At 45.2% G+C, this 23984-nt stretch overlaps 1 protein-coding gene across 5 annotated transcripts in view; it reads right to left on the reverse strand.

Moving 5' to 3' along the window:
* Vstm4 (V-set and transmembrane domain containing 4) overlaps positions 1-23984 on the reverse strand; it is a 100069-nt gene that overhangs the window by 13457 nt on the left and 62628 nt on the right. The window contains exons 8-9 of one of the 5 annotated variants that reach the window (XR_015451059.1): positions 14390-18947; positions 3813-3946 (exon numbers count right to left, since the gene is read on the reverse strand). The exons of 1 other annotated variant lie outside the window; for it this stretch is intronic. Coding sequence is in view for 2 of the 4 variants with exons in the window: in XM_087210588.1 (XP_087066714.1) it covers positions 3821-3946 (126 nt within the window). In the remaining 2 variants the exon portion in view is untranslated. Of the gene's footprint in view, positions 1-553; positions 3947-5165; positions 9679-14389; positions 18948-23984 lie in introns of those variants that run through there. 3 more of the 5 variants (XR_015451058.1, XM_087210588.1, XM_087210591.1) reach the window with 3 other exon arrangements.

Raw genomic sequence — 23984 nt, forward strand, 5'->3', positions numbered from 1 at the left:
TGTGGGAAAAAATCTTTACTTGCTCTTCCTCAAAGGTCTACTATCTCGAATCTATAAAGAACTTAAAAAGATCAGACCTCCCAAATTTAAAGACCCAATCCGAAAATGGGCATCTGAAATGAACAGACATTTCTCACACAAAGAAGTAGAAATAGCAAATAAATACATGAAAAAATGTTCAACGTCACTGGTCATTGGAGAGATGCAAATGAAAACAATGCTGAAATTCCACTTCACTCCAGAAAGAATGGCTGCTATCATGAAATCAACCAATAACAAATGCTGGCAGGGCTGTAGGGAAAGAGGAACCCTGCTCCACTGCTGGTGGGAGTGTAGACTGATGCAACCACTGTGGAGATCCATATGGAGATACCTCAAAGAACTAGGACTGGAAGTCCCATTTGACCCCGCTATTCCACTGCTGGGGATCTTCCCCAAAGAATTAAAAGAATCATACCACAGTGATATATGTGCACCCATGTTCATAGCAGCACAGTTTGTAATAGCTAAAACTTGGAAACAGCCCAAATGCCCATCAACTGGAGACTGGATAAAGAAAATGTGATTTTTTAATAAAATGGAGTACTACTCAGCCGTAAAAAATGAGAAATTAGAGACATTTATAGGTAAGTGGGTGCACATTGAGGCCATACTCTTAACTGAAATAAATAGGTCACACATGTATAAATACTGAATAGTTTCTCTGGTGTGAGAAACTGAAAGTGTAAATAAGGACTAAATGTATAATAGGTAATGTGAAATAGGAAGAAAAGGGGCAAAGGGGAAGGAAGTGGGAGGGCTAGGGGAAAGGATAGAAGGGAATGGGATTAATATGAGAACATGGAAAAATAGGAACAAAATCTTTGTAAATAAAGAGGACTGGAGGGGTTGAAGGGAGGGCTGGGCAAGGGTGAAATATAAGAACCAAGAGAGACTATGTAAAGGTGCAAATTTCCAATGATGAATGTCATTATATTGTATACCTAAAATGTACCAATGATTAGAATGAATAATCGATAATGCAAAATAGGAAGAAAAGATCCAAAAGGGTAGGGGTAGTGGGAGGGGCAGAGGAAAGGAAAGAAGGGAAAGGAAAAATTATGAGAAATGGAAAAAATGGAAATAAAGTCTTTGTAAATAGGGAAGGGTGGAGGGGGTGAAGGGAGGGCTAGGAATGGGGAAAATATAAGAACCAAGATGCATCATATAAAGGTACAATTCCCAGTGAGAAATGTAATTGTGTTGTCTACCTACAATGTACCAATAAAAGAATTTAATTAAAAAAAAAAAAAAGAAAAGAAACAGGAGGCGGCAGGCCAGGCCCTCCCTTCTTGTCCCTGTGTGCTGACAGGGTCACAGTGGTGAAGGGAAGAAGTGATCAAAAGGGGCCCTAGCCCTCCCCTCCACCAGGGCTCTGGCATGGCTGATATGTTCCCCCTCCTGGCTTCCTACCTACCGTGGCCTGGGCTGAAACTCACTGCCACCAGCTCTCAGTGTGTCTGCTCTCTGCCTGCAAGGAGCAAGGGACCCATGTTTTCCCTTCTTTAAGCAGACAAGCGATTGTTTTGAAAGCAACTCACCCGTTTCTGCTACCAATGAGGCCTTATAGTAGGAACAAACTGAAGAAAGTTTGCTACCTTCTAATTAAATAATATATTCCCTCTTATCTTTAGAAATGGTAGTGCATGATTGGTGGTCTGTTTGATAGACAGTGAATGAGTAGACACATTGTTTTAGCCTACAACAGCAAGAATGTCAACATTGGTCACCTTAAGTGAGTGCCAGGCACAAACAGTCCATTCCTTCCATTCTGGGCAGTGCTTGGTTGAAATGTGTTCATTTCCATTATGTGATGACCCTAAGCTCTGGCTGCATTTAAAAGGGTTGATTTGGGGACCTGGGGCCTAAGAAGATATTGCCTCCGCCCCCATTACCCTTTCCCCATCATCTCCTACCCCCTTGGCACTTGGTGGCCCCACTTGTCCATACGTAAATTAGGAAATCACCCTGTCCATCTGTTGGAACACTGCCATGACAAAATAAAAAATCTCCAATGGTAATTACTGTACGAATGGTGTGCTAACCATATACCTTACCCTCCCAAAGATGCTAAGAAGTTCTAGAGTATTCTCCCAAATGGTCTTCCGCAAAGCTAATGACGTATTCACGGTCTTTCAGATCTGCAGCAGGAAGGAGACACAGGTTTCAGCCAGGGAGGGAGGACTTCCACTTTGTCAAGGTGGGCTGTCTTTACTTCCAGGAAACCAGCATCTGCTTTCATTTGGACCCTTTCCTTAAATCACGAGCAGCTGTCACAGGATCACGAGTCTTTGGGAGCATTCATGTAGATACCGCTTTTAACAAATTAACAATTTATCCCGAGCATCCCTCGGGCGGGTGTCATTTCTTGCACTGAATAAATTTGATTGTCATTTTTATATTTCCTGTTATATTATCTTATTAAAATTAACAAAAAATATGCAAATTTTGGTCATCGTGTATTTAAATAATGGGACTGGTAAGTGGTTAAATTTAAAGAACTGAGTCTTAGAAATTTTCACTGTGGAAATGAAGACTGGCTTTAACATGAATATCAACAGCCATTCTCGGTGAAAGGATTCAGTCTTCAGAATCCGGTTGTACTCACTACCTTATTTATGCCCTCAAGAATTCTAGGAGAGATTAGGTTACCTTTGCACTCACAGAGAACCCAAGGCTCTCAATGGATAAGAAATCCAAAGTCACACTGTGATATAGCGGGACACAACCCACACCCTGGTTGTGTTTAAAATAGATAACTTGTCCCATATATACGGCATACTACATAGACAAATCATTTCTATATATAGTGTGTGTGCAGGCTATGGCCACCCAGAGTACACTCACAGACAGAACAGTAGGGACCAGCACCATGTGCAGAAGGGATGGCGCTCAACCAGTCCCAGCTCCCGTATGCATGGCAAGGCCACGCAGCCCTGCACCTGTCCAACCCCATTTGAGTTCACAGACGAGGTGGAGGCGGGCAAGGCGCATGGCAAGAGAAGGGCCCTTGAGACACAGGCTCCAGGGTGGTGTGTGTGTCCTTTGCTCCTTCCTTGAGGGGACCTGGGGGAAGACTTCGCTTTCCCACAGTGGAGACCGGAAGGAGAAGACAGTGTGGCACATTTTGGCAAGGCCGCTTGCTCCACAGTCCATTGGTGGCAAACTCCCTGGTGAGGCCTTCAGAAAGGTGAACTTGGCCTGTGGCCTCTGGATTGTCGTAGGCTGGCAGGTACAGAGTTCTCTGAGACCTCAGATTCGCCCATGGCCCCTCCATACTTACTAGGATCAGCACATCTATTTTAAACAATGGATGCCATCGAAGTAGCTGCTGCCATCTTTGGCTTGCTGGGCCCGGGGTGCTCTGATGATGCCATTTGGGTCTCTGAAAGCCAATTACTATGTATCTATTGTCTCATGCTGTGGCTTATAATGGCATTTCCTGTAGCTTGGTATCACGTATACTGGCAGTGTGGAAGGTTAAAATTAAGATTTAGAAAAAGATTTTAACAAATTAAAATCCAGGAGAGGAGGAGGAGATGTGATGGGATGGCTCAGCAGACAGTGTTCCCAGGTACACTCAGGCAGCGTCCTCGGCCTGGGGCTGGGGCGTAGAGCTACCTGTCCTTGAGGAGGGCAGAGTCACTCTGATGTGGCGGGACCAGGAGTGCCACTGGGAAGGGGCCCCAACACACACTGGCACAATGGAGAGAACCACAGGAGGGGCTGTGTCCCCGAGGTTTCATAAATAACTGGGCAGTGGGGATGCAGGACCTGGGGCCTACAGCTTGTTCTCCTCAAAGAGGATCTGAGCGTAGACAGTGCTAGTTGGGGTGCCCTTGGCAGCCCGGGGCGGCTTGGTCAGCTCCAGCTCGGCATAGGTCAAGTTCTCCTCGGTGATCTTTGGCTATTCAAAAAAAAAAAGAGAGAGAAAGAAAACCACCATGCTAGCTGACCAATGCAGCTCCACATGCATTTTCTCAAACATGAATTTTCATAGCATTTGGGGGTTTTGAGGGGAAACAGTGAACAGAAACATTGAAAAGGGTATAAAATCTCATAATTACAAAGCTAGATAGATCGAATTGTTCTGCTTGGATCTCTATGCCCTACCGATAGACACTGCAATGTATGTTAAAGCTGACATGAACACTCACGAAAATTACTAATCCCTAGGCCTCAAAAAACTTTAATTCTGAGAAGTCAAACATAACTAACAGTTTCTGATTAAAAGGAAATATAAAAGGGGAAACCAAAACAATCCATCCTAGGAATTAATAATGTACCTAGAAAAATGCACCTACAAATAATGTACCTAGAATAATGCACCTAGAAATCTTTGTAAATGACTTAACCTATATAAAGCTAAAACTTCAGAGTATCTTGAAAATAATGATTAAAAGTATTAAAGAGTGTATGGTTGAAAGAAAAGCCATAGCTTTGAATACTAATGTTAAACAATCTGAATTGGTCAGGCATCCATCTCAAGGAATTAGAAAAAGGGCAACATAAGGGAAAGAAAAACAGAAGGAAAAAACCCAATAAAAACAAAATGGGACCATGCATCCAAAACAAATAATAGAGTATCTAAGAACTGATGTTTGGAAAATAACAACAAAACAACTAAAAAGAGAAAAAAGTACAAGTGAATAAAATAGGAAATGAGAAAGGGGATAGAATGTAAATTAAGGAAATTGTAAAAAATTTTGTCAGACTATTTTGCTCAACTTATTAGAAACATTTTAAAATACAAGGTAAAATGGTAATGTGCCAGAAAAAATAAAAGGTAATGAAATTTGAATGTTCTAATTATGATAGAAAGAGGGGGGGGGAGAGAGGGAGAGGGATAAGAAGAGGAAGGGGAAGGACAAAGGGAAGGAAGGAAGGAAGAGCTGTTTGCAAATAGTACCAGGCTAGCAGTTTTGTAGAATTTCTAAAAGAAATTCCTTTGGGGACCCAATAATTTCAATGTAATTAAGTTCATCCAGCCCATAAGAAAGGAAGAGAAAGTTCACATATTTTAGAAGAAGATCATTTATTAATATAAAGTTTAAGTTAAATTTATTCAGAGAAAATGAAGAAATGCATTAAGAGATAATCATATTCAAGTTGATTTTATTCCAGGAATGCAAACACAGTTCAATATTAGAAAAATCTATTAATATAATTCATAAAAGTAAAAGATCAAAGAGAAAACCATATGATTATAGTTGCTAGAAAGGCATTTAATAAAATTTAAAATGCATTTTTGTTAACAGTTTTTGAGTGAAGTAGTCATAAATGTATATTTTCTTAACATGATTGAGAAATACTATTAAAATAAAGAATAATTGGTGATCCAAGTCATGATATTAAATATATAGAGAACTGAACTTATTTAAAAACTGTGGTACAGCTATTCCCCTGCTGGATACCTTCTCCAAAGAATCATACCACAGTGATATATGTGCACCCATGTTCACAGCAGCACAATTTGTAATAGCTAAAACTTGGAAGCAGCCAAACTGCCCATCAACTGGAGACTGGATAAAGAAAATGTGGTTTTTTTAATAAAATGGAGTACTACTCAGCCATAAAAAATGAGAAATTAGAGGCATTTATAGCTCAATGGATGCACATTGAGGCCATACTCATAAGTGAAATAAATAGGACACACATGTGTAAATACCAAATAGTTTCTCTAGTGTGAGAAGTCTTTATAAATAAGGAGGGATGGAAGGGTTGAAGGGAGGGCAGGGAAATGGGGAAAAAATAACCTAGTGAGATTATGTAAAGGTGCAAATGTTCAATGGTGAATGACATTATATTATATACCTAAAATGTACCAATAAAATTAATTAAAATAAACAAAAAAAAGCTGTGGTACTTGCAGATGAATAACCATATTTAAGAAATTATATACATATATATGCATATATGTCTCAGTGGAGTTGATGTAAAAATATGGAAATTAATCCAAGTATTATTTTTCATTAAATATTTTTTGGGTACTTGGTAGCAACTGGAGAAAAATAAAATCATTTCTCTATATCATTCTTTATACCCAGGTAAATTTCAAATTAATTAAAAATCTTCATGCAGAATATAAACCCATAAAAATATTGGAAGATTATATGGGGACTTTTAAAAAATCTTGAGTATGGAAGGTATTTTGAAGTATGGCACAAAATCCAGGAGCAATAGGAAGAGGATGTAGACGTTCATGCTCGAGATGGCAAAATATTTTCTAAATAAAGTCAAAGGGCAGCTTAAAAACAGAGAAGGTATTTTCAGCTTATAACAGAGGGTTGTACAATACAACAAAGGTGATGGTCGGGATTCCACTGGAAAGCGGAAGATAGCAGTGGGCAGCAGTGGGCACCGGGCGGTCACGGGAAAGGGGACACCAGTGCCCCTCTCAGATGAGACAAGACGCAGGCTGGCCCGAGAGAACCATGATTCAAAGTCACACTCAAACTTAATCATTGGTCACTCAAATTGCCAAACATAAAAAAGTATAAATGTTGCCCCAACTAACAGGTTCTCTCACGTACCCTTGGTGGGAATGTTTCTTGGCTCACACAAAACACCAGACATGGAAGTGGGCATCAGCGGGAACTCAGGGCATTTAGATAACAGAGTGTGTGGTCCAGTCTTCGAGCAGAATGTGGGAGCTCTGGGCCTCAGCATCCTTTGGGCAAACATGTGTGTGTCTGTGAATGTGAGTAATTATGTCTACATATGCGTTACATACCTAGAAAGCCCTGGGGGCCCTCAGAAATTATTTAGCAAATGGAGCCCATTAACCGTGGCTCCTTTGGAGGGGCAGTCATGCTTTAGGACACATGTGTGTGGGGACATTTGGATTTTGAAGTCAGTTTGTGTACTTGAATAGTGCATAAATTTAAATTCATAATGAAAAAAGAAAAGTGGTTGTGCATTTATGATCAAAAAATCATGTTCAGTTAAGTAGCTCTGGTCTTTACAAACTAGATATCAAATTTAAGGTTTTTTAGTTTGGCTTTTTGTCTTTACTTTGATGCTAGTAGTTGTTTTATTTTCACCTCTTCAAAATATTTGCGTCCAACTACCCTCCTTCGCATTAATATTTCAAGCAGGCTTGGTGCCACTGAGCTACATCCCCAGCTTTCTGCATTAATATTTCAATGGAAGGGTTAAGTGTACCTGAGAGTTATCTGAGAGAAAAATGGGGTGTATCAATAAGATCAAGTAAGACTTGGTCTTAACAAGAGAGCTAGTAGCAAAACCAGGAGCCAGCTTGATTTTCTTGGGAAAATTTGGGACAAGCAATCTGATTACCTTTAAGTTTCTTAGAAAAAATGCCCAAAGAAAAAAACCTGTTTTCTTTTGAGGTGCAGCACCCACCACAGGACAGGAGGTAACAGTCAGAGAGGAGAGAGAGAGAGAGAAAGAAAGAGAGAGGGGAGAGAGAGAGACAGACTCCGGGGGAGGGGGGCTCTGCCTCCCAGCCATACCTCTGGTCCAGGTGATTGCCCAGCAATCTGAACCATATGTTAGGCATTTTTTGAGTTTAAAGTTCAGAACTTTTAGAGAGATGAGAGTCGTTGCTTGTCTTTTGACCCTGAAAGACTTTACATCACTTCTTGGCCATCCATATCTTACCAGCCTACAAAAACCCTGTTTACATTCTTTGCCTTTTGGTTTAATTACATTTCACATTATAATGATTCCATTTAGAAATGCCATGTGTCTTCAGATAAGCCCCTAAAACCCACCTCATGTAAATTTTAGAGCCAAGATTTATGAAATCATATTGTCCAGGTGTTTTATTGCATTACCTTGAAATTGCATTGTTTTCTACTGTAGATTATCTGTTTATTCCTAAGTTATTTCATTACGTTTGGATATGAAAAATAACACTAGCTTTCTCCATATGGGTCACCAGGCTGGCGTGGCTGATGTGTTGTTTTCATACATTTTTATGATGTTCCTATAGTAAACATAATTTAATAAAGCCAAAGCACACTAAATAAATAATTGCATCTAGAAAAGCAATAAAAACAAATAAAATTAGTACTTTCATAAGTGGAAAAGGTACTTCAATTACTGCTACAAGCAACAATCCACCATAAAATGTGTACAGTCATTTCCCTTATGCATATTTCTGGAATGTAATAATTTGATTGAAGATATGAGGTGGCACATAGGAGGCTCAGGGTGTGAAGTGTACACCGTTTCCAACAAGAGGTGCATAATGTCAGTCCTTGGCATCTTTAAAAACCTACTGTTTTTCTGGCAGGCACCTTTGGCTAGTGCCATCAAACATGCACTTAATTACACTTCCTAGCTTGTTTAACTGGAAATAAATTCCTAATGGCCAACAAAAGGGGCTCATGTGTGCATCTCACCAAAATGTAGTTTTGATGGAAGGGTGAGAGGCCGCTGAGGAGCAACTTAGAGACAGTTTTTAGCATACTGGAAGGACAAGGTAAACCCTGTGGTAAACCAGGAGCTAGAAGCAGGACACAGTGGCTAAAGCAGGTAATGTAGGGGCAAAGCTGGGGAGGGACCTGAGCAGGGCCTGACCTGGGCTTCAGCCCATGCAAGTTCACTGCCATCTGCACCAGACTAAGCCAGCTCAGTATGAAGCTCAGAAATTGCTCCCAGCATCCATGCCAATCGCAGAGCTGGAGGGTGGCAGGTAGGACTCTGAATTCAAGTCAAGAAGCCCTGTTTGTGCCCTGTGAGCCTCTGGCACCCAGGAAGGCCCTCTTCAGCTCCTTCCTGCTCTCCTGGGTGCCAGATGGATAAAAGTACATTGTCAGCATGGAAATATGCATTAGCCAAGGAACAAAGGGGTGGTACACTAAACTATTATGAATTTATTTATATAAATACAGTAAAATCCAGCTGGGCTTGGTAGCACATGCCTCTCTAGTCCCAGCACTCAGGAGGCTGAGGAAGGAGAATCATTTGAGCCCAGGAGTTCAGAGCCAGCCTGGCAATGTAATGAGATCCCTATCTCAAAAATAAATAAATTAAATTAAATCCAGGAACATTCTAAGCATGCTCCTGAGCTTTGTTCTCAAAGGTGTGCAATGCTTCCCCCCCCCCGCCAAATGTCCAAGCACATGTGCCTATGAACACATGCCACGAACATGTGCCACTCATGTGAGCACACTCAGCCCCACATGATACTCCTGTCTCCTGCTACATCATCCAATGAATGATGGCATGAAGGAAGTTTCAAAAATACTTAAGTGACCTGAGGTGATACTGGCTTTGTAGGTGTGGGGTTTTATGAGTTTACTACATGCATAGGTTTCTAATCACGACTGCAATCAGGACACAGGATAGCTCTGTGGCCTCAATCACGCCACCCCTCTGTGTCCCCCTTCTCCCCAGAGCCGACCTCTGGTGACCAGAGAGCTGCTGGCAGTCACCATGGCTTTGTTTCTTAGCTAACATCACAGAAAGGCACTCCAGGACCTGCCTTCTTCTCTTTGCTCAGTGTGCCTCCCTGCCAGGTGGCCCCAGCTTGCTGGGTCTGTACGGTTTGTGCCTTTGCTGCTGAGGAGACTGCAGGGGTTCCAATTGCACAGTCAGCTTCCTGCTCAGTGATGCAAGTTGTCCTGGAATGGCGCTGTTGGGTCATCTGGCAGGTACACATTTAACTTCCTGAGAAATAAAACTGCCAAATCACCAAGGGGCATTGTTGTCCCCTATCCGCCAAGCCTGGGGTATCAGTGGTTCTGCATCCTTCTCAGCTCTCAGTATCCCTTTCACTGTCCTAGGAGGTGTCAGGACACAGTGGACAGTGGTCCCCAGCTTCAAGGGACGAAGGACTCGCCAGTCCCAGACTTGAGCTCACAAAAGACTGCTGAGTCAGAGGAGGGTCCCCTCAGGAGAAGGATGAGGGGTGACCACATTTGAAGGTCGGGTGAGACCCCAGTCTCCAGGTGTAACAAATCACGTGTGCAAGTTTTCACAGTGCTCTGAGTGGCCTGGCCTGCATTCCATCCTTCTGTCCTGCCCCTGGTGAGGTGCTGTCACCACAGGTACCAGCTCAGGCTGGTCCTCCCACCCCTGCTTTAAGCTTTTCTTTGCCCCCACTTCCTGGTGATAACTGAAAAGTATATGAGAAAGGATAACCAGATTCAGCTGACGCTAGAAAAACCAAACCCAGGGGTCCCAAAATTCAAGCTCCTAATGGGCACTTTCTGAGCATCTGATTTTGCAGGTGTGTTTCCATGATTTAAGCCAGAAGTTCACATTCCTACTGGAGAAGAAAGACAGGAAAGGAGAGAGAGGGAAGGAGAGAAGGATTTAACAGTCTCTTATGCAGACTCTTTCAAAAGGACATTTTCATAGATAGCGCAGTTGGACGTGCAAGTTGAATTAAGTTTGCAGAAATAAAAGAAAAATGCAATTGCTGGTGCTGCAAGTTCCCCAATGTCAAGAGTTCAATTGGGTAACACCATTACCACGCAGTGGATCAATCCCAGGATGCAGAATACTTATGCTAACATCACCTAGGAGCTGCATATGCTTTGCCCCAGATCTACAGAGTTGTGTTTTCAGGAACCTGTTTACCCCAGAGAGGAGGAGACAGATTGGGGTAGACTAACTCTTCTCCATCAAGGTAAGTGCTCATTTTTTAGTCACCAGAGAAGTAACTGGTAAGATAACTCTCTCCAAAGAATACCTCCTGCACCTGGCTCTGGCCACCAAGCAGGCAGAGGCTGTGTATACTGTGAGCCTTGTGAGATTTGTGGGTCCAAACTAGGTAAGGAAAAGTATGCTACGGTCCCAATGTGAATCTACATGACTTGGACATGAAGTTGACTTCATTTGGTTTCCATGGGTCTGCTGGCTGGCATACTTATGTATATTTAAACATTATGAAGAGAGGAAGCAGAGCTCTCCAACGTGCATGCTAAATAAAAATAAAGAATGAAACCAGTGAAAGAAATTCAATTCAAAAGTGCCTTGGGAGGTAGCAGTGCAGGGACTGAGAATTGGGCTTCTGAGAGCAGAACTCACAGATGTCACCTGACTGTCAACACCTCTGTGGGTCCCGGCCTCAGCCTGTGAGGTGGGTCCAGGGATCACATTCACTTCCCAGATGTGCTACAAGGCTTAGATAGACAGGACACTTGCTAAGGTTATGGGGCAGCCTGGCAGAGTCTCCATTCAGAGCCTGTGAGTCCCGTGGGGCCCCATACTCCTGCTGGCTCATGGGCAGCATCTGTTACAGGCGGTCAGTAAGGGTGTGGCTCCACTTGGGTGGGATGTCACTGTCATCGTGAATCCAGGTCGGGAAGATCAATCTCAATAGAAACATAGGGAAAGATCCTCGGCACAGGTCACGTGAGGTTTGGGACAGGGTCACACCCTTCAGCACATGGCTTGTGCTCCTGCCAAAGGGGCAGGGGAGAGGGAGCCAGCCCCATCCTGGCTGGATGTGAGGGAGAGGGGACCTGGGTGGCCACAGAACCCAAGAGATCTCAAAGGTAAATATACGGGGCTGCCACTGTCTAGGGGAGTGGGTGAGGGGAACAGGAAAGAACTCATTGAGATGCCTTCGGACCAGACACTCCTCCCCCAGCCTCACCTCCTCACTCTGCCACAGCACCACTTCCCAAGATGCGACAGAGCACCCCTAGACAGTGCGGGACGTGAAGCTGACCCGACCTTAGGGTCTGCCTGGGCCAGGGTGGGTACGGGGTGGCAACAGAGCCCTACTGGAAGTTGCCTGCTATCTGGTCCAGTAGAAATGTGAGACACAAAGTCAGATGGGAGGGCTCCACCTGGAGAAGTTCAAGGGAACTTTCTGCTGGAGCCAATCGCCAGGCTGTCTCTCCTTCTCCTCGGAGCAGGGTCTTTTCCACTAGGACCTCACTCTCCGGAGGCACAAGCCAGTAAAATCTGCTGGTATTACCTATGCTGCTAGAGCCAGAGGTCCTGGTGGACCATGGGCCCAAAGGCAATCTCAGAGGTGAGGGCTAGAATTCAGTTGCTAGAACTGCGGGCTTAGGGGCATTTTGACAATGCCCCATCCCCAGGGGCCAGTCTGAGGCACAAAGTGGCCTCCTTGTTCTGTGGCTTCAGCCATCACTAAGCCCTGGGTGACATTGCTAAGCCTTTGTGTGGTCTCTCGGTGCCCAGTGGTGCTACCACAAGGGCAGGACAGAAAAGATCAGGAGCTGGAGAAGAAGGCTTCACTGGAGGCGATCTCAGTATCCTGGCCTGTTGTCAGCAGTTCATGTAGCTGAGCCTGCTGGGAATCCCTAGCCGAACAAACCTACATCAGGCCCTTGGTCCAGAGAGGTTACAGGGGCTCAGCAAAGCACATGCTCAGAATGAGCTTGGTGTGACAGCAAGTGCCAGGCCCAGGCTGGCTGTCTCAGGACACAGGACAATGCTCCTGAAAGCTGCTGGCTCAAGGTCCTATGAGTCATCAGGCTGATGGATGCCTTTGGCTTCTCCACTGCACACCATGCTTTGAAGCAGAAATGTGATCAGGGCTAATGGTCTCGAGAGGACCCATCCTGACACTGAACCCATCCCTGGCTGCACAGAGAGCACTCCAGGATCTAACACCACCATTCATTTTCTCCTCTGCATGGGCCATGGATATGCAGGTTCCCAGCTGCCTCCAGAAAGGACTTTTACTGGCAGCATCATTCAAGATGGTTTTTGCTTAGAAAGACAGAGTGTTTGTTTATCTGCTTCAAAAAGTGGTAGACTCTGAGATTCTGCAAGCTCTAACATGCTCAGTCTGCTATTCTACTGCAAACTTGAATGCTCTCCTAGGCTCACCAGATTGTGCAAGGGCCAGTCTCATGGTCCCCACATCTATGCTGTCAGAGTCAGAGTGACTGCTGTGTATGGGCTATGTGACCTTGGGTAAGGTGCTCGACCTCTCTGTGCCTGTGTTTCCTCATCTGCAATGCAGGACTCAGAATAGTATTCCACCTTCAGGGTTATTCTGAGGCTTAATCGTGTTAATATATGTAATGCACTTAGAGAGGCACCTGATAAGCATACAGTAAATACTATATAAGTGATCAATTATCATTACTATGGCTATCATTTTATCACTGATTATGAGCAAGTATTTTAACAACTGGTTCTGTTCAAAAATTTGGAGGCAGAGAGAAGACACTTAGAGACACTCTGGGAAATGCAGGATGGTAGAAACTGAGGGATGCTCCTGGGCCTCAGGCTCATGACACATAAATCTAGTGATTTCTTTTCAACAGTAGGAAAGAAGAACCCTCTAAATGATAAATACATCAAATCCCACCGCTCACTGCCCTGTTCTAAATTCTCTAGTGGTGTCTCCTCTTGCTTAAAGAAGGTCCTTTTCTGGATCTCAGGATGGTCCTGCTCTGGCTCCAACCTCCCTTCACTCCACACATTCTCCTCAGGGACCAGCACTCCAGCCTTCCGCTCTGCGTGTTTCTGGTACTCACCTGGGAGCCGACCTTGTTCACAATCCAGTATGGTTTGACCGGAAGCTTCTCTCACACACAGTGCCCTTGTCCCTCACTGGGTCAGGGCTTTGCTCCCCCACCAAGGTGGGTCCCCCTGAGCAGGAAGCTCAGCATCACAAGGGGTCACTCATCACTTAGATGGCCCTCTAGAATGTGACAATGGCCCTTAGCACTCCCTCAGCATAACCACGGCTACCTCAGCATAACCACAGTGGCTAGAGTGGGCTGGAGCATATCACTGCCTGTGACCTGAGCTCCTCAAAAGACACCTGCCTCAGGTAACACCTTACACAGAGTAAATACACAGTACTCATCTTAATAAATAAGATACCATGAAAGAAAACCAGCCTGATCCATGGGAAACCCTCCTATAGCTATCCCTGACCTCAGGAAGTAAGGGGGGACACTCTCTCCAGGAACACTTTTCTCTCCTGCAGTCTCTCTAGGGATCTGTGATGACATTCTAACAAAAAGTAGGAGCCCTGAGTTGCGCTGCTTGTGTCACACAAAATATGCTCATAGCATTCACTAGTTTAAAATAGAGATGGATGAACAACCTATAGAGACAGAGATAAATCAATGGGTGGAAGGATAGATGGATGAATAGATATCCTACATTAGGGAGGATGTGAAGAAAGGGTGACATCTATCCTTTATTAGTGGGAGAATAAAATAGGAAAAGGCTTTTGGAAGGTGACTGCACAAAATCTATCAAAATTGAAAACAAGGAAAAACCTCTCCTGCAGAAACACATTCAATAAAGTTACACGAGAAAGGATACTCACTAGAGCTCCCATCCTAACAGTAAGAAGGTGGAACAGCCTACGGGGCCCACAAGGTAGAGGCTAACTAAAGAAATAATGTTAATAATGTTAATATCAGGCATTTACCTTCCTGTGTCATCTCTGTGAAGTGGAGACAAAGAGGGTTGTCCCAAAGTTAAATGAGTGCTCCTACTGGTAACCTTTGGGACACTGTTTGCATACTAACAGTGCCATCCAAGTATGTGCATTATCACCACCATCACCATCATAATCATCACCATTATGATCATCATCAGCATTATCATCCGAATAATCATCTCCATCACAGTAATGTCACTGGTAGGGTGTACAGGGTGCAAAGTAAGAATGAAGACTAAAACCAGACGGCTGCTCAATTGTTCAATTCACACTGTGTACAATGTGAACCATGGAAACAAACCACTGCATTAAAATTTGTCCCTTCATTTTTTTTTTAGGTAACGGGGATCAAACTCGGGACGTTGAGCTTGCGAGGCAGGTGGCCGGACCACTGAGCTAAATCCCCAGCCCTTGTCCCTTCGTCTTTCTGTGAGTGCTCTCACCATTGATTCACAAGGTTGCATGCTACTGCCTTTGGTCAACATATCTGCTCCTTGACAGTTTATAAACTTAGCTTTAGAAAGTTATAATAATAAATTAGAATTTAATCTGGCTAAGGGAAAAAAATCCCTCCAAGGCACTCTCATTGCGAACTCATAATTTCAGGTAGAGATTTTCTTCCTGGTAGTCTGGATGTCTAGCTTGATGTTATAGATATTTTAATGATTTCTTTTTTCTCTCCAAAAATGGTACCTCATTGCCAGTATTCTTCACTTGAGATTGAAAAAGTCTTTTAATAACAACTCTAAAGTATTCTGTGTTCAAAATTGCGGTTTTAAATGAAATAATCTTAAAAAATCAAATGTGAGCAGAAATGATATTGTTTCACAAGATTACAAAAATAAAATAGAGTGGAAAAGATTTTTTAAAAAATTTCCCAGAAGTGCAATGAGCCCAAAAATGAAGTGCCCAATAAAGGCAGCAAATCAGCCAAGCTGAAATGGAAAACAAGCTACTGCTCTGCAGGGAGGGACCATCCCACCAGTCACAGGGGGACAAGCTGCCCCAGAGTGGGGCCACCAGGACCCCCAGGCTGTACTCGAGAAGAGGTCACGTGGCAGGCCCTGCGGGGAAGCCATGCCCACCTTCTGCCTGGGCTATCTGCTGGCCCAGCTCCTCTCTGCCACCTGTTCCTTTGTCAGATGGCTCCAGGGTGCCCAGCACAGTGCACACTCATGGCTGGGGAAGGAGCAGGTGGAGGCTTGGATGGGGACCCAGACCAGTCAGCCACATAGAGCACAGGAAGACACCCATCCTGAGGGGTTGGCCCCAAAGCCACCTCCATGCCAGACCACAAGCCCACGTTTCCCTTTGAAGACAGTGAGGCAGCCTCTGTCTGTGGCACTTCTGCAGTAGGATTGTCCCTGTCTATGAAATCAAGGCTTCTAATCAGCTCAGAGTAGGTACCAAGTCTTAAGAGACTGCATTCAGCCCATCTTCAACATCATCAGACCCTGACCAGCCACCGTAAGCCTCAACATTGCTGAAAAGCCTCACCCTGGTCAGCATACATGGTCCCCGCCAGGCAGCATAGGCCTGGCAAGGCCAGCTCTGTGCCCAGGCACTAGGTTCCTCAGCATGGGAAATTCTCTGCCACCTGATTCTGACACTTCCGGTGTTCCACAGTCCTAGCGCCTTTCTTTCTGGCCTGGAAGAGGTCCATGAAGCCAAAAGACTTCTGTGTATCCTCCCTCCCTGCCATCACACACATAACTCCCGGTGACAGTAATAGGATGTGCATGGGTGCCAAGGGGGGCATAGAATTTTCATCTCCCCGCAAATGGTGCCGGTGTGGTACAGGCAAAGTTTTTGTTTTTTTCCCAAGGCTTTTACTCAGGGCAATATATTGTACATGTGGTTGTGGATTTTTTCTTTCTTTTCAATTTTAAATTGAGATTATGAACATATTTTATGCAGGTTAATATATCCTTTTCATGTACAATTTAACTTGAACTAGCTTTAGCACATTAACGACAAGAGAAATTCTCCAGCTTAGTATAAACATCCTTCAAGAAACCTGAAATTCGTGTCCTCTGAAATAATTTTGTTGGGATTTGGGTTATTATTAAATCCTCTCAGAATTCTATCACTGGAGTCTAATGAGCCTCTGAGTCTTTTTCTGCCGCCACAGCTCAGACCAAACTCTTCCAGGTCCTGCCTGTACATCCTGCAGAGTAAATCAGGGTCAGGGAGGGGCTGCTTCTCAGCTCAGGGCCACATGGCAGGAGGCCTGGTGTCCCAGTGGGTGACCCTCCATGGCTTCCAACCAAGCAGGGAGAGGCAGGATCCCAAGACAGAGGTCCCCTGTGCTGCTGGGATGAACTATGTCCTCTCCATCCGTTCTGAGGACTTCTATCTTTGGATTTCTGCAAAAGGAGGGCAGTGACTAAGACTTAGCCCTGAGGGAACCCCAGCCATCTCAGCCACCTGTCAAAGTGCTCCCCGGTGAGGGGCCTCAGAGGACAAGGTCAGTGCACCACCTCCCCAAAACAAGCATGAGCTGTAGAGGTTTCACTACCCTGTAGAAGCCTCCTGTTTAATTTTCTCTTGTTGATAAACAGCCCACCATTATCTTGCTCCCATTATTACTGGAATATAAGAAAGAACCTCCCCAAGGTGGGGCAGTGACACAGGGCCTTGCTCCTTGGTTCACCTGCTGATGGCTGCTCAGCTGATGGGTCGCACCAAGTTCTGGTCTACCAGATTCTTCTGGGATTCTGTGAAACTGCAGGGTCTGCCTCAGTGGGTCTGAGCTGGGCCTGATATTCTGCTGTTCCAGCATCTCCCAGGCAGGCAGGCAGGGGCTGGCTGCTAGGTCCCTGCTCCAGGTGTCCCTATGTTCAATCGCCAATCCAGTCCAACACTCTGGACTCCAGGTCTGATATGAGCCAGTTCCCATGACAATGCATGACCAACAGGCCAAGGAGGCAGCCTCCAGAATGGGTGATGATGCGTTCAAGTCACACATCTGATGAGGACACAGTGCCCAGAATACGTGAAGAAACCCAGTAAGTCAACAACAAAAAACAAATAACCAGGGCCGGGGATTCAGCTCAGTGGTTCCGGTGCTTGCCTCTCAAAAGCAAGGTCCTGAGTTTGATCCCCGGTACCAAACAAAACAAAACAAAACAAAAACCCAATTTAAAAATGGACAAAGAACTTGAGCAGACATTTTTCTGAAGAAGATAAATAAATGGACAGCAATAACATAAAAAGATGTTCCGTGCCACTAATCATTAGGGAAATGCAAATTAAAACCATAGTGAGATTCACCTCTCGCATCCATTAGGACAGTGAAAGAGGGGAGGAGGGAAAGGAGGAGAAAGAAGAGGAGGAGGGGGAAGGGAGGAAGGAAAGCAAGGAAAGGAGAGTTAAGAGACTTAACAAGTGTCAGGAAATGTGAAGCATTAAGAACCCTTGTGCATGACTGGAGGGAATGTAAAATGGTTCAGCTGCTTTGGAAAAGAGTATGGTAGGTCCTCAAAAGATTAAAAATAGACTCAGCCTATTATTCAACAAGGCGACTTCTAGGTATAAACCCAAAAGAATTAAAAGCAGGGACTTGAATAGATTTTTTTCCCAGATAGATATTTTTATACCCATCTTTCTAATTTTTACAATAGCCCAAAGTGGGAGGCAGCTCAATGTCCAGGACAGATGGCTGGGCACACAAGATGTGGTCTATCCGCGGAAGGGCAGACCTTCTGACAGGACATGGGTGAGCCTTCATGCTACGATATGGGTGAGCCTCGGGAACACTCTGCTAAGTGGAAGAAGCCAGCCACACAAAGACAGTGCAGTGTGACTCCACTTCTCAGAGGCCCACAGAGTCGTCAAATTCAGAGTCAGAAAGTGGAGTCACAGTTTTGGGGGGCTGAGGCAACGGGAACATTGTTACTTAATGGGCACAGAGTCTTAGTTTTGTGAGATGAAGAGTTCTGGAAATTGGTTTCAGGACAGTGTGAGTAGACTCAACGCTACTGAACTATATGCTTAGAAATGGCTGGAATGATGAGCTTTAAGTTGCAGGTACTCAACTACAATTAAGAAACAAAACCAAAATAGGGTCCACATCTGCACTCTCTGTGGTCTACGATGTGTGACCTTTTGTAGAGTAAGAGGCAAGGGGATGGCCTGGTTCTAGTGAGGGAGAAACCAAGTCAGGTCATGGGCACCACCCTATTAAGAGCCACAGGAAGGGCTGTAAGCCAGGCAAGGCCTGGGCTCAGGGAGCCCTGGAGAGGCCCTGGGCTTCGAGGGACCAAAGGTGGTGGCCAAGTGACCTGCTGCTATGGCAGTGGTGGGGGTGGAAAGAGACTTTTGATATTCTGAGAAGTGACAGAAAGGTTCTGGTCTCCGGCAGACAAAGGTGGAGTAGGAAGAAGCTGTCTGAGCTTGAGGTTCTGCCATTGCATCCATCAGGGACACCTCAGGGGAGCAGGTGCGGGCAGGGAGCTCAGGTGCCCTGGGTCGATCCAGAGGCCTGTCCTCCAGGGACTGTCCGGCTGGTGGTCACGGAAGCTGGTTTGAAAGTGGCTTCGAGACCCTGGTTAGGAATCCAAAGGACACACACCACTGCTGTGCCTGTGTGAGGGACTCTTCCCGCCCAGGAAGGTATGCAAGGCGAATCCCAGAGACCCCCATACTCTGGGGTGAGGCACAGCCAGGAGGAAAGGCAGGCAGCGGGTGACAGAGGGGACTCTGATCACCTCTAAGAACAAGGGCACGAAGGTCAGCATGGGGTCAGTCCTGATAGGCTGAAGGCCAAGGCCTCAGGGGTGGTAGGCAGGCAGGTGGCTGCTGGGGGTGTCCTGACTTTAACCCCTGGGTGAGCAGGGTTCTTGGAGAAGCAGGATTCACCAGGGGAGCAGGAGACCTCGAAGAGAAGGTGGCTCACCAGCCCCATCTTGGAGCCCAGCAGCAGCTCAGGAGGGTGAGGAGGGCAGCAGGTTCAGGGCCAGAGCCCAGTGAGGGGACCTGGACCACAGGGGGCCTGGAGACCGAGGGAGCAAGGACAGCCAGGGACCAGGGACGGCCACCACTCCTTGTAGGAAGCTGCACACCATCCTGGGGGCCAGGCCGAGTCACTGGGACATCTGAGCAGGGAAATGACAAGGCAGGAGCTGTGAGTGAGGAAAGTTCCTCAGCAGTGCTGTGAGGGGTGGGGGACAGGCTGCAGGGACCCTGGGGAAGCATGGTAGTGCTTCTTATTCTTCTGCCTTCTGACTCTTGATCTCAAGAATTCCCCCCCATCCCACCCCCTGGGGACTGAACTCAGAGCCTTCCCACTGAGCTACATCCCTATCCTTATTAAAATTTCTTCACTTTGAAACAGGATCTTCAGTTGCTTGCTAAGTTGTCCAGGCTGGGCTTGAACCTGTGGTCCTCCTGCATCAGCCTCCCAGAGTGCCCCAGTCCATTCTCCTCAGAGGATAGGGTAGAGGTGGGACTGGCTTTTCTAGCTCACCTAACAGCACCGTATGTGAGCAACTTAATTCCACCCAGGGAGGACCTGAGGGTGCCCTGTTAGTGTGCAGGGAGGGGGAGTATGAGGTTCATCTCACTCCAGGATAGCTCGCCTTTTACTTCTACTCCCCACACTCCTCTCCAACTCTGGTTTCCTGTTGCTTTATTTTTTTCCTTTAAACTCTGAGGTTTTGATTCCACATCACAGACACTGTGTGTATTTTTCTTTTTCTACTCAACCTCCAAATCAATAACTGGCCTAATGCAATCAAAATAAATCAAATGTGCTTCTGGCTTTCTCTGTTTCTTCTGAAACAAGGAAGCACGGACAGCTTTTTCTGGAAGTGAGAAAATTCCATGCCCAGCTCCCGAGGCAATGCGGCAGGGGGCTTAACCAGGAGGTCTTTGAGCCCAGGCAGGTTTCAGGACTGTGAGCCACCACCCCACTCACAGGAACATCATGCTGCTAATCAGCACGGGGAGGGTTTTGGTTTGGTTTGGTGTTGGGTGCTGGGGAAGGGATCCGGGGCCTCACACCCATCTGGCAGATGCTCTGCCGCTGACCAGCACCCACCCACCATTTATTTGTTTTGGGACAGCGCTCCCTCCCTGCCCAGAGGTTGCATAATTGCTGTGCACACTCTGACTTCTTAGACGAAGAGGCTGCACTGCCAGACATTGCAGGAGGAACTGCCATCCAGAGGCCTGGAGCCTGATCAGCCACACTTGGAATGTAGATTGCTGCACGTGTCTTGTTCCACACAAACAAGGGGAGAGGAGAAGAATCCTAACTACTGTTACTCTCTGATGTCCACACTTCCTACAAACTGCCCTGTTGTCCTGGAAACACAAGAAAAGATTCTGTCTTGGTCATCCTGGGGGTGGAGGGGGGTTGCAAACACAAAGTCAACTGTCACAGTGTTGACCCTATGGTTCAAATAAGTGAGACAGGGCCATCAATCACCTAGAAGAGAAGCTGGTACATAGCAGGTGCTCATTAAAGGGACACTGTCTACACCAGCCTTGTCCCTTTGTATCACTGAGGAGGGTAGTGGCTTCTAGGAAGAAGGGCTGGGGGCCCTGAAGCCTTGGCCTCAAACCCAGGCAGGAAGCACTTTCTGACAGAGACAGAGGTGACAAAATACAACAGCGATAGAATTCAAGTCCTAGCCACTCCCTCTGTGCTCCAAAGCATCTCCACATTATTTCCTGAATTGCCCCTAAAGGTGTGTGAGTCAACAAGTGGCCTCTGCCTGCAGCTTCAGCTCCATCAAGAAGCATTGACCCACAGGGAGATAAATATTGACCACATCCAGAGAGATGTCAGTGCTGCCCTGGGCAAATACAGCTTAGTATTCACCAGATCTGCAGACGCCAGGCCTAATTTTTTGGGGGGGTACTGGGGATCGAACTCAGGTCCTTGCACTTGCGAGGCAGATGGCAGAACCACTGAGCTAAATCCCTGGCCTAGGCCTGATAGTTTTGACTCCAAACTGCTGTTCAGAGGCCCAGTGGAGGTCAGCTCTTCTCTTCATTGTGAGCTGTTATCCATGTACACTAAATACCCAAATACACTTGTTCCTAGAAAATTAGGTTTAAAATATTTTCAACATCTTCCTATCTTCAATGATTAAAGGATAATTTGGTATTTGAAGAATTGTTATTGGAAATTGTCCCATAAAATAAACAATCCTTTTGAGTTGCATATAACTGCCCCTACCTATTTTTTGTGAAAATGAAGAATTTCCCATGCCAAGTCAATGATGAAAACTTGTGATCAGAGGCAGTTGTTTTTGAAAATGCTCTTGAATCCAATCTTTTGATAAGTGGCAGGAAACTGCTTATGACAGCATTTTGTATCCAAGATTTCCACAGTGATTTTTGTTTCTGTTTAATGGGTAAAGAAGAGGTGGGGGCCCCCTGGGCTGTACACTGGAGTAGATTGCTTAATTCAAGGTTGCTGACACTCTCTTCCCTAGGAGGATGTAGAAGTCTGTCATTTCTCCAGATCGAGTTTTTGTATCCTCATATGCAAAAGTGGTGGGGGAGGGAGGAATCTTATTTCGAAAACCAAATATAAGAGCATGAAGAAGGCACTAACCAACAGAATCCCAAGAGCCTGCCTTCTGCAGTATGTGCACATTTTAGCAGCGCTTAGATTATCTCTCTCGTGCTTCATACACAAACTGCTGGACAATATTAGCAACACAACCACAGTATGACTGAAAACTAGAAATGTCAGATAAATCTCTATGCATCCTGGTTGACATCAAGGGATTAGGGAATAGATAAGAAAAGAGAATGGACAGCTTTTTCTTGGGGAAGAATTACAAGTGGTAACCACAGAAGGATTGGGGGGAGCAGGAAGTCACCATCTTCACAGGCAAAGGCACCAATGAATGCAAAATCAGTGGGAAATTTTCAGGGAAAACTAGAATATTTTCACAGCCTTAAACAGACCTCCCCTAAAATAATCGTTAATTACTGTGGTGGCTTTAATACGTCACAATTCTCGATCCTTATCCTTTGGGAGGTGGAATGTGTCTCACCTCACTCTGCACTTGACTGATGGACTGGCTTCCAGCACATACAGCATAGCAAGGAAAAAGTAGACATTTACAGGAAAAGAGTTTGATGGCTGTGACCTTAACCGTGGGCTGAGAGGGACACCACACTAACAAGATACATAGCTGTCCCCTCTCAGCCTCAATTTTATTTTCCAAAGTTTCAGCTACCTGTAGTCAACCTCAGCCTGAAAAATAGTGAAAGGAAATTCCAGAAATAAACAAATCATAAGGTTTAAATGACTGAATTTTAAACCACTCTTATAGAAACCTGAAAGCCCATGTTCACAAGGGATGACTGGAAGATACAGTGAATGTTTAAATAATAAAAAAAAACCTATTACTGTAAAAGGCAGATGGCCAAGAACAAAGAGGTGTATTCAAAGCAAGGGGGAGCATCTTGAACATTTTGAGGGGGATTAATAAAATTTTATTGTAACAATTTTTAAAATTTAAACAATTACTGTATTTTTGATCACTTCTCATTGATCAAAAATTTACAGAAACTTCTGTCAAATAAAAACATGACACCGTGTCCTCATCCAGCCTTATTCACTGGATCTGATACCATGGGACATCTGGCTTTTCCCCAGAGTCAAAGTGATCATGAAAAAGAAACGTTTTCCATCAGTTCAGGACATTAGAGTAGCACAACTAAAGATACTCATGAAAGAGGACTTCCAGAACTGCTTCAGAAAGTGGCAAGAGCCATGGGATAAGTGCATCCTAAGTGAAGGGGAAAATTCTGAAGGCAATTCATGGCATGTGTCTTTTACCGTTATGCATTTTTGAAAATGTAAAATTCTGTGTATTTTTGGTCACACCTCATGCAGTGGCACTGCTAACAATGGTGAAGAAACAGGATTGACCTAGGTAGCAGTCATGAAGTAGAGATAAAGCAAAGATGGCTCCTGTGCACACTGGGGCAATTATCCAGCCATGCAGGAGAATAAAGTCCTGTCATTTGCAAGAAAATGAATGAAATCGGAAGACATCGTGTTAAGCAAAACAAGGCAGGCACAGAAAGCCAAGTATCGCAAATTCTCTTTCATGGCAGAAACTAAGGGAAAGAAGATGCCCTGCAAGTGGAAGAGCAAGAGTGGTTACTGGGGATTGGGAAGGAGGGGGTGAGGGCCGAAGAAGAGTGAATGGTCGGGATCTGTGCATGATGCATGCGTGTATGGAAATGTCACAGTGAGTCCCAGTGATGAGCACAACTAATGTGTTAATATAATAAAGAATAATTATATTACATTGCTGTAACTATTCTATTCTGTTGTTGTTGTCATTAATCTCTCACTGTGCCCCATTTATAAATTCAGCTTTATCATAGGTACGGACGTGTATATGGATGGGAGAACAAAGCCTGCTCGATGGTGATGTTCAGCACTGTTTGTGGTTTCAGGCATCCACTGGGAGCCTCAGGGGGCATCCTGTGTGGCGGGAGCCACGGTTCAAATATGATGAGCCCAGGACCATGCAACAGCAAGGAAGCTTCTTCACCTCTGTCTCGGTGTTGTTCTTCCCCCAGATCCACACCCTCATTTCTAAGC

The sequence above is a fragment of the Heterocephalus glaber genome, unplaced genomic scaffold (genome assembly GCF_053883595.1).
Source record: "Heterocephalus glaber isolate CG9 unplaced genomic scaffold, H.glaber_assembly_v1.0 deba00001150, whole genome shotgun sequence".
Taxonomy (NCBI): domain Eukaryota; kingdom Metazoa; phylum Chordata; class Mammalia; order Rodentia; family Bathyergidae; genus Heterocephalus; species Heterocephalus glaber.